We start from the raw sequence: 11,264 nt of genomic DNA, 5'->3' as shown, positions 1-11,264 counted from the left end.
ATGATAACTTATCATGTAAATTGAGACTTTTTCTTGTAAATTTATGACTATTTTCTTTGCAAATTTACAATTTTTTTATGACTTTTTCTCGTAAAACTACGATTTTTTTTCTTGTAACATTAAGACTTTTTTCTCATAAAATTACAATTTTTTTCTTTTAAAATTATGACTTGATTCTGATAAATGTATGACTTTTTTCTCAAAAATATACAACTAAATTCAAGTCAAACTACAACTTTTTCATCATCATTTTTTCATTTTTTTTCTCTTATATTTATTCATGATTTTTTTATAAAAGCCCCATAAAAAATCAGTGTGTGGCCCTGTTGTGGAACAAGTTTTTTCTTTATATTTATTTTACATTTTGATAGAATTTAAAAAAATGATCTCATGTTTTTAAGGTTTGCATCTACAGATTATAAAGTTCATTCCTCCAAACCAGTAACTTCAGGCTCTCTAAGAGCAGCAGAAGTCCAGCATTGGATAAAACAAACCTTTCATTTCAATTTCAATTTAAATCCTCATCAGATTTGAACATATTTATCTAAAATTAAACTAATCAGAGTCCTCACCTTCTTATAATCTACCAGAAGAACGATGGAATAAATGCAGTTCATTCGTAGTGAGACTTGATGTTTGTTGCTTCATCAATCAGGTTCCAGTTTATAATGTGACTGTTTATGATTGAAGAGGTTAATTCTCCATCAGTAATAATATTAAATCACGAAACTGTTAGATATTTTTAGCGAACATCTCTGACATGAACTCCTTGCCTCCAACACTGATAACGGTGATACATTCTGCTAAAATCCTGTCATCATCCCCTCAGAGAGCACATTAAATGTCAGCGGGGTGCAGCTGAGACGACCCACAAAAAGAGCACATTTCTTTGATCTCGCTGTGAGAAATGATTCCGCTCTGATTTACAGCCCGCGTCTGTTCCCGTATTTTCTCTGTTGCTCTGTTCTCTATCGATCTCTGACTCATGAGCCTGTTTTACACTTTCTGAAGGTCAGAGCCATGAATCAGCCGCCCGTTTTTTGCATCCTGTGGCGTCTGACGAGCCGAATTCCCAGCGAGACAAAGACGAACGGATTCCAAAAAACGCGAGAAAGAAGTGAAGGTGCATCTGTCATGCGGTCACCTTTGGAGAGGTGATCTTGACGTAGACGATGATGGGGGCGAGGGAAGTCTTCCCCAGCTGTGACGGGTGGTTGATGGTGTCGGCATCCAGAACCACCAGCTGTAACGTCCTGGCCAGCTCGAAAATCCGCTCGATCTCACTCTGGACTTCAGCTGCAGAGAAAAACAATCATTTGAATTCATTCAGCATAATAAGAAGGGGTTAAAACTCCAGAAGCCCAACAAGTTCTCAGCGTCTTCTCACATTAATTGAGCCTTTAACCCCTTCCTAATCAAATTGGTTACTCAATTTAAGTTACCAAACCTAAAAATAGCAACAAATCCAACAGCAATCGGTCACACCGGAACATTTCATTTCTTACCGACTTTCTATCCTGCAGGAGAAATCACGTCCTGGTTTGACTTTAAAAGCACGGCTGCATCACTGTAGCAGCTTCCCACAACACAGACGCTTAAATATTAAAAAGACAAGAGGGATGAGGCGTACGGAGGACACTGATAGCTCTGAGAGGAGCGGCGGGTCGTACGTTACTTCTAACAAGGAGTGACTTTTACAACCCAATCTCCCAAATGACGACACAGCAGCCGTTATTCGGCCTTTTTCAGCAGCTTTACAATTGGCTCAAACTATAAACCCAGCTCACTTTTCTTTTCCATAATGAACCTGAAACTATCCAAAAACTCAATTCCAAGCAATAAACTTTGTCATATTTTTACAGCAAAAACCACAAAAATTGAATTTAAACCATTTTTTTGTTTTATAGCAAAAATTAAACATTCAGAGACTAAATAAAAATGTAAAAATATACAAATAAAGCAAAGATAAAGTCAAACAATGTGAAAAAATGTCTAAAAAAACAAGTGAGGATCCACTAAACTATAGGATTTTTTTCCAAGGGTTTTTTTTTTTTTTTGGTGATACATCGCGATATATCGTGTATTGTATCGATTTAAAATCCTGACAAGACGATATTTAATTCATCATTTACGAGCACCTTTTAGTATTTTACTTTTGATTTCCAAAATTAACCTAAAATTGTCTAAAAAACTTAACTCCAATGAATAATTTTGACATTTTTTACTGCAAAAGCCACAAAAACTAAGTTTAAACCATTTTTATGTTTTATAGCAAAGATTAAACATTGAGAGACAAAATACAAATGTATAAATCTACAAATATAGAAAAAATACAGTCAAAATAATGTGAAAAAATCTAAACTATAGGATTTTTTTCTAAGGGTTTTCACTAGAGGTGTAGGGGGAAATCGAATTGGTGATATACCACAATATATCGCGTGGTGATACTTGCATCGATTTAAAATGCTGACAAGACGATATTTAATGAATCATTTACGAACACCTTTAAAAATATTATTTTTGTGTTCCAAAAAGACCTGAAATTGTCCTAAAAACTAAATTCTGAGCAGTAAATGTAGTAATTTTTTAACCAAATAAAACACAAAATTTGAGATCAAATCATTTTTATGTAGTCTAGCAAAGATTAAACTTCCAGAAATTAAACAAAAATGTGTAAATCTACAAATAAAGCAAAGATAAAGTCTAAGCAATGTAAAGAAAATGTATAAATAAAACAAGCACAGCTCCACCAAACCAAAGAAGTTTTTCCGAGTTATCACTAGTAGTGTATGGAAAAAAAATCAATTTGGCAATGTGCCGCGATATATCGTGTAGTGATACTTATATCGATTTAAAATGCTGACAAGACGATATTTAATGAATCATTAACGAGCACCTTTTAACATATTATACTATAACATATTACAAAAAACCTTAAAATTGTCCAAAAACTGAATTCCGAGCAGTACATTTAGTCATTTTTTTACTGCAAAAGTCACAAAAATTGTGATCAAACCATTTTTATATTATATATCATCAAAATTTAAACATGTAGAGATGAAATAAACATATGTAAATGCTAAACTAAAGCAGAGATGAAGTCAAGACAATTTTAAATATCTAAAAAAAATAAAATAATAAAAACAAGCAATGCTCTGCTAAACTTTAGGATTTTTTTCAAGGGATATCATCGATTTGGCGATATATATCGCGATATTGCGCTGCTGCAAATATCATATATTAACACAGTTTATCGTGCTCAGACAAGAATGAGCGATAACTTATAATATTCAGGTAGGGTTTTATTTAAAAAAAAGAAAAAAGTAACAATATTCTACAGTTTTGTCGTATACTTCGATATGTATTGTATTGTGAGATATATATCGGGATATGTATCGTATTGTCAGTATTTTTCCAATACACAACCCTAATTATCACATTCATGTGTCAAAACTCTTGATATGTTTGCTTTAAAGCAAACATTTCACATTTTTTTAAACATTTTTGTTCATTTTTTTACTGATTCTAATCATTGAAAATAGCTGATGTGACTGGTTAACGCACCAGTGACTCATACATTTAAACATCAGTTATGCTTTATGTACAAAACAAAACAATATTTATGTTATTTTTTCACAATTTAAGGAGACTTTTGGATGTTTCTGGTGATAAATATCAGAGATTAGCCCCCTCACCTCCGTTTGACGCCGGAATCTCTTTCATTCTAATCTGAGCTGGAATCCATCGGAGCGTTTCTGCTCCATCTTTGATTCCCAAAAAGAGGCCGTCCGCGGCAGCGCACAGCCGTACAGGAGTTATCGTTTCTATTTTCAAGGGTTTCTTTAATTGTTTCCTTCCTCCCCCGTTTAAAGTGGTCTCCTTGAGAACATTATGAATCAAAACACCAGATGTTTCCCGGCTTTGTGGATTCGCCTTACCCAAGTTGGAGCGCGTGTTGGAGCGCTCGATGATGGCGTGCTTGCTGGGGTTGTTGAGGACGGAGCGCTTGGCCAGGGAGATGTCCGCCGTGACGCGGGTGATTGATATTCTGAAACAAAAGACAGGAAAAGCACGTTTCTGAGAGGACTGTGTCAACTCTCCTGAAGCACATTCTTGATGATTATTGCAGATTTTTAGAGACGTTTGTAATGAAAAGTATGAATTAGTAACAACATGATTTGTGGATTTTAAAGTAAATCTTCTGCATTTCGAGGTAACCTTTAAACATTTTCTGAACTTGTTTCCTCACCAACATAATAGGTTAAAATTGTTCACTTAAATTGTTGTTAATCAGGAGCAAAATAAAAAAGCTGTTGGAAAAAGTTGTATTTTTATATGCTCTCAGCAACAGGAAGGGGAAGAACTCCTGCCGCTCTGCAGAAACTATGTCCTAGAAATCACGGGTTTTTTGATTTGATCTTAAATAGGGGTGTAGGGAAAAACTGATTCAGCAATGTGATATTTCGATACTTTCTATTTTTTTCTAATACTGAAAAATATTCATTTGTGGAACTCAAACAATATTGAGTTTTTTCCTTTAAAAACAAATATTTCTTAATTTACCAAAAGAAAAGCACCATAAATTAGTTACAGTTGTGATCAATAATAGTATAATAATAATAATGTTGTGAGTAATAACCTGAATCTATGATTGTAGGGTATTAATATTTGATCATTTGTCCTGTTGATAATTCATGTAAAGAAAATGGTACAGTTGAATTATGGGATTATATAAGTTCGCTTCCTCCCACTCCCTTTTTTGACGTCTAGTTATCCAATGTATGACATGTTTCTGGATGTTGATTGATTATATATGTGTATTAGTGCTGCCACAAACGATTATTTTAATAGTCGACTAATCACTGATTATTTTTTACGATTAGTCGACTAATCGGATCATGCGCAAACTGGATGTAAAACACACATCTTAACCATCATTAGCTTTAAACTAACTAAAAACTAGATAAATAGCATTACCTGTGATAATGCTAGTGTGAATGCTGTAAGCTGAATTTGGCAGCTAGCGCTGATAGCTGAAGATGCTGAAATTGCTATCTGAAAACACTGAAGCTAATAGCTAGCTAAAATATTAGTTAAATGGCAAATTAGCCTAAAAAAACCTTAAAACAGCCAAAGTTAGCCAAAACAGCTAGCATGCAGCTAAAATATTAGCTAAACCCCAAATTAGCCTAAAAAACCTAATAAATGCCAAAATAGTCAAAAAAGCTAGCATAATGCCAATTATATCTTTCAACTTTACTACACTCTGACTCCATATAATATAAAGTAACGATTAATCGACTATTAAATTAGTCGTCGACTATTTTGATAGTCGATTAGTCGTCAATTAGTCGATTAATTGTGGCAGCCCTACTGTCCATGTGTTATTATCTGATTGCTAGAAATAAATCATTTCAAACCAAACCAATTAATTAATATTAATATTATTATTATTAATATTCTTAATTTTAAGGGATAGTTTTTTTTTCTCTTGCAAAAAGAGAAAAATAGTTCTAGTACTTTCTCAGGATATATCGCGATACGTATCATATCGTGAGATTTATATCGTATCGTCAGAATACATCCCCATACTAAAAACAGCAAAATCACAATAAAAAAACTATTGAACACATTTAAAGCATCTCAAAAGATGATCAAAGTGGGACTTTAGCAAAACCTTCAGGTATTTTACATAAAAATTATGATCTTTTCTATCAATTTATCATTTTGGATAAAACATTTCCAAGTTAAAGTTGGAGAAATAAATACAAATAATAGAAAAAAGTTGCTAATGTCTTTCTAAATGAGTAAATAGAACGCGGTTTGAGCATCTGCTGATGGACTGAACTGATCTTGTGTAACTTCAAGGTCTCAACATTGAATAAAGAGAATCTTGCTCCACTTCCACTTCCAGACCCACTATGGCCTATTAAGGACATGCAGAGGGGGCTATTTAAAGCTGCAGCACACATCTCCAGGCACAACAAACTTGTTACACACTCCCTCCGCTAACCTCAGGGGACAGATAAATACCAGCCTGTGGACACGGACAGAGGAGGAATGAGGGAGGAAGCGGGAATAGGAGCTCCTTCTGGTAAAGGTCACAGGAAACTTACCTTCCCTCAAACCTGTGTTTCAAGAAGTCAAAAAGAGCTTTTTGCATCATGTCGGTCACCTGTTAACAGACGAGATTACAGCTGAAGTCAACCAGGAAGTGCAAAGACGATGGATTTGCTAAGTTTGGACCAACCTCGTAGCCCTTCAGCGATGGTCCCACCAGAACCACGGGCCGCATGGAAGGCACAACGTCGTATGGAGGAATGTGTTCCGTCTTTGGAAGCAAAAGAAAAAAAAAGTAGTTCTAACCTCGTGAGAATGAGTTAACCATATCACAAATTGCATGAGGGGTTGAAACAACAGCTTTGGAACCATGAAACGAGATGTTATCTGGGAACCAAAAAAGCCACAAGTCGGCTTTCATGTGTAATGAGATGAGGTATAATGACATTTGGCACTTTGCTTAAATCTTAATGTTGTTAGCTATTTTTTTTCTCTCATTGGATGTTACAACAAATAAAATTTCATGGCTCCTCATGTCGCCTCATGGTTCTGATGTCACTCAAAGAAGAGAAGCTGGGGGAGGGCAGGAAAACGCGTTAAAGGTCGGGAAAACATGCTCAGATCAGGAGACCCGATTGATACCTGAGATAATAGTGACTACATTTAGCAGTGGCTAAGTCCATTATCTGATTATTGCACGTAACATAGTTATTTTTTAAATGTCACATGAAAGACTTCTTTCAAGACTCGACCCAAAGAAAACAACTCGGAGGGAGAAAACGTCTGTAGGACTGCTTACTTTGAGCCAAAACTAAGTCTAGCTTTCATTGCTAAATAAATTCAGTTTTTTCAAATTTGTCTAAACATTTTAATAAAAAAAATGGGCATTTAACCCTTTCCTTGAGAGGCAAACCTTGCAAAAAAACCCCTAACTTCACTAAGACTGCGGTCACATATCCCAAAATGCCGCAGCGTAGCGTCCGATATGCAAGTTTTCTCAGGAGATTCGGCAGGTGGCCGCACGGGAACCGCTGAGGTTTTGAAAAAAAGTTCAAATTAAGTTGCAATTTTTTTATGTCGTTCGTTGGTGCCTTTGGATTGGGGTAGTAGGGCGGCAGCAGCACAATATTTGACTGATAGGAGGGTCTCCAAGGTCTCAAAAATCCAATTATGAGTGTCAGATTTCAAACGGCCACCCTCTAGCCGCCCCACTGCCACTGTGCTGCCGCCCCACTGCCACTGTCCGATTGTTAGTTAGAAATCGATTGATGATGGCGGTTTACATGGACCAGGGGCTCAACAATGGGTCGTGGGTCCAAATGGGGCATTGATTCTACACAAAGTTGCCATGGCGTTGATAGGACCACATCGACTCAGAGAACTGATTATTGATGAATTGTGGTTAAGAAGGATGCAAAACAGACAGAACATTGTGTTTTTTTGAATGCTTTTTTTTTGTTTTCAAAAAACATGTTTTTTTTAATGTTTTTTTTATGTTTTTAAAAAACATGTTTTTTTAATGTTTTAATAATATTTTTAAAAACATGTTTTTTTGTTTTTTAAATGTTTTTAAAAGACATGTTTTTTTATTTTTTAAAAGTTTTTTTAAATGTTTTAAAAATATATGTTTTTTTAAATGTTTTTAAAAAACATGTTTTTTTAATGTTTTAATAATATTTTTAAAAACATGTTTTTTATGTTTTTTAAATGTTTTTAAAAAACATGTTTTTTTATTTTTTAAAAGTTTTTTTAAATGTTTTAAAAATATATGTTTTTTTTAATGTTTTTAAAAAACATGTTTTTTTAATGTTTTAATAATATTTTTAAAAACATGTTTTTTATGTTTTTTAAATGTTTTTAAAAAACATGTTTTTTTATTTTTTAAAAGTTTTTTTAAATGTTTTAAAAATATATGTTTTTTTTAATGTTTTTAAAAAACATGTTTTTTTAATGTTTTAATAATATTTTTAAAAACATGTTTTTTATGTTTTTTAAATGTTTTTAAAAAACATGTTTTTTTATTTTTTAAAAGTTTTTTTAAATGTTTTAAAAATATATGTTTTTTTTAATGTTTTTAAAAAACATGTTTTTTTAATGTTTTAATAATATTTTTAAAAACATGTTTTTTATGTTTTTTAAATGTTTTTAAAAAAACATGTTTTTTTATTTTTTAAAAGTTTTTTTAAATGTTTTAAAAATATATGTTTTTTTTAATGTTTTTTAAATGTTAAAAAACATGTTTTTTAATGTTTTTTACATGTTTTTAAAAAAAATGTTTTTTGAAATGTTTTTAAAAACATGTTTTTTAATGTTTTTTACATATTTTAAAAAAATGTTTTTTTAAATGTTTTTTTAAAATGTTTTTAAAAAACATGTTTTTTTAATATTTTTTGTTTGTTTTTAAAACATTTTTTTTAAATGTTTTTTTTATTTTTTTAAAAGTTTTAAAAATTTTAAAAATGTTTTAAAAATATATGTTTTTAAAATGCTTTTTAAATTTTATAAAAAAACATGTTTTTTAATGTTTTTTAAAAAACACGTTTTTTAAAATGTTTTTTTTTTGTTTTTTATTATTTTAAATGACATGTTTTTTTTTAATGTCTAAATTGACAAGATTATAATGTGTTCTCAAAATCTGAGTTGCAAATTTTCAGTGGGGCAATAATAGTCCACTTTTTATTTAACTGGAGACATTTACACATCGTCCAATCAGAGCTGCTGCTTGCTGGCAATCCGGCTGTCCCGTCCCATATCGATACAATCCTTGCCTTACTGCTACATTCATGACCAAAAATTTTTTTTTTTTTTTAAATAGGGTGATGGCATAAAATGTTTAGGATTCTGCTGATGCTCCCCATCACACAGCAGCAGTTTCATTTGTAACCGTAGCATAAACTAAATAACAGCAGAGGATGAATTCTGTTAGTGTTTCTAAATAAATTATTCTCACAGCGGATCCGTCACACCCATTAGGATTTTTTTTGCTTTTGCATCGGCCTGACAGTAAAAAGAGAAACCGTCTAAGCCCAGAAGTTTGCTCCCAAAAAATTGCTCCCCATACTTACAATCAGGGAATACACTTGTCTTTCAAAAAAGAAGCAAAACAGTGAGAAGGATGTCACAAAAACTCCCACACTTCATTGTTTTCATTGGTTTTAAACTTGTCTTTTTTTTTTTTTTTTTGGTGACAAATCAATTTCCTCATTGTCGGATTAATTAAAGTTTTATTCCTAAAATTATTTTTTACTTCAGCAAACAAACAGCTGAATGCTGAGCAGTTAAAATGTGAACTTAAGATGAAAAAAAACTAAAAAGAAATTAAATTTTAGTTGATGCTATTAAGAGTTTTAGTGTTAGCATGTATTTATTTGTGGAAACATGTTGCTTGAATTTTGATCAATTTTTCTTTCAGCACTATCCGTAAAAATATCCATTATAACTTTTTTTTTTTGTTCTGTGATTTTTATTATTATATATATAATCTTACACTGTTTTCCCTTTAAGTATATGTATTACTTCCCCAAGGGAATAAGAAAAAAAAAAAAAAAAAATCATGCAAACATTTGATTTGGTTAAAAAACAGGGACAAAAAATGGCAAACTACAAAAAGAAAAGAAAGAAAAACAAAAAAAAATGCAAGTTTTCAGCAACTATTAACAATATAATTTCCTTTTTTATTTATTTGCAGCCCACTGAACCAAAAAGTCAACCAGGAAATGAGCCTGATTCAGTACAGAGTTTATTTCAAACGAATAATATATTAAAAAAAAGAATATATTTGGATTTTCCCTCTTAAAAATTAAAAAAAGTCCCTGAATTCAGTTTCAGATGGACTGGAAGCAGGAAGAACTGCTAAGAAATTCGTTTAATTTATTTTACTCGCTGCTGGAGCTGCTCTATTTCTGTCCTCACTATCCGCAGCTCATCACCACCTCCTCCTCCTTTGATTTTCTGTGTAACGTTTTGCTGCCGTCATTGAATTTCCCCTGGGAGGCTGTGGGAAAACACGAGGGTGCAGCCCTCCGTAACCCTAGCAACAAACAACACGCCACCAGCTGTACAAATTTCCCTTCCTAATAATAAACGTCATAATAAAAACACGTATTTAAGAGCTGAAGAAATCAAACTTGATTGTATGACTTTATGTCAACTTAAAATGAAATGAAAAGTAAAGGAGGATTGCTGAGGAATCAGCGCAGCAAAGATCAGCAATCACAACAAATGTGTGCAGGATGAGCGGGGTGAAAGGTCAGTGCAGGGAGAGACTGTTCACATCAAGACTTACCGACTTCTGCTTCTGCTTGGCTGTTTTAGGATGAAAGAGGACAGAGAAGTTCAGAACCGACATGCATGCTAACAGCGGCGTGCACGCTCAGAGGACAACGGCGTGGACAGAAGTGGGTTTGTGAGCAGCAGCAGAAGGCGTTTTAGGGGTCAAGCGGTGCCGGCGGGCGGACAAAAAGAGGACTCGGGCCGCTTCCCCGTTTACCTTCTTAAAGAAGGGCATTCGTTTCTCTTTTGCTAAGGGGGACAGGACAGTGTTTGGGCTGGCTTTAGGGGAGCGCGGGTTGGCTGGGAGCTCATTGTCCTCGGGGTCTAAGCCTGTGGCGTCAATGTCAACGGCTGTCCACACAGACACCAGAGTTTCATCACACACAGGTGAACACAGACAAGACTACAATTCACGTCACCAAACAGATGAGAAACTTTTGAGGGTTCATTCTGAACGCTCTTCTGAGCTCTGGATCTTACCTTAAGAGTTTAGAGTTTTTATTTTGTTGTGGTGATGGCGAGATACTTACCAGATGAAGGAGGAGTAGATTTCCGGGAGTTAGAAACCACTTCACCTAAACTAGACGATGAGTTCGCTCCAAGTTTACTACAAAAAAATAAAGATTGTTAGTCAATAAAGCTCTTGAGTTAAAGTCAAGGCCCGGGGGCCGGATCCGGCCCTCCGGATCATTTTATTTTATTGTTAATAATGGCCCGATGTTGTCTTGCACTTAATTCTAACTTGTATAATTTTGAGAAAATATATATTTATGAGTAAATTATTGAAAGTTATTTAAGGTTTAAGTTGGAATAATATTCCTCCCTCTTTATTATTCATAATTATGCTAAAAAGTTACAGTTTTAAAGTTTTAAAAATTGGCATTCTAATAGGTTTTTTTGGACTATTTTGGCATTTACTAAGATTTTTTTAG

General features: G+C 33.4%; 1 protein-coding gene across 8 annotated transcripts in view; it reads right to left on the bottom strand.

Moving 5' to 3' along the window:
• cacnb2a (calcium channel, voltage-dependent, beta 2a) overlaps positions 1–11,264 on the bottom strand; it is a 73,152-nt gene that overhangs the window by 7,519 nt on the left and 54,369 nt on the right. For 6 of the 8 annotated variants that reach the window (XM_024279851.2, XM_024279850.2, XM_024279856.2 and 3 more), the window contains 6 exons: positions 10,863–10,939; positions 10,550–10,683; positions 6,251–6,331; positions 6,117–6,175; positions 3,939–4,048; positions 1,145–1,296 (listed from right to left, as the gene is read on the bottom strand). In XM_024279851.2, coding sequence (XP_024135619.1) covers positions 1,145–1,296; positions 3,939–4,048; positions 6,117–6,175; positions 6,251–6,331; positions 10,550–10,683; positions 10,863–10,939 — 613 coding nt within the window. Of the gene's footprint in view, positions 1–1,144; positions 1,297–3,938; positions 4,049–6,116; positions 6,176–6,250; positions 6,332–10,345; positions 10,366–10,549; positions 10,684–10,862; positions 10,940–11,264 lie in introns of all 8 variants that reach the window. The other 2 variants (XM_024279853.2, XM_024279859.2) reach the window with 1 other exon arrangement.

This window comes from Oryzias melastigma, linkage group LG20 (genome assembly GCF_002922805.2).
Source record: "Oryzias melastigma strain HK-1 linkage group LG20, ASM292280v2, whole genome shotgun sequence".
In the NCBI taxonomy this organism is placed as follows: Eukaryota; Metazoa; Chordata; class Actinopteri; order Beloniformes; family Adrianichthyidae; genus Oryzias; species Oryzias melastigma.
Note: the sequence above shows the minus strand (reverse complement) of the source record. Positions and strands in the feature narration are given on the sequence as shown.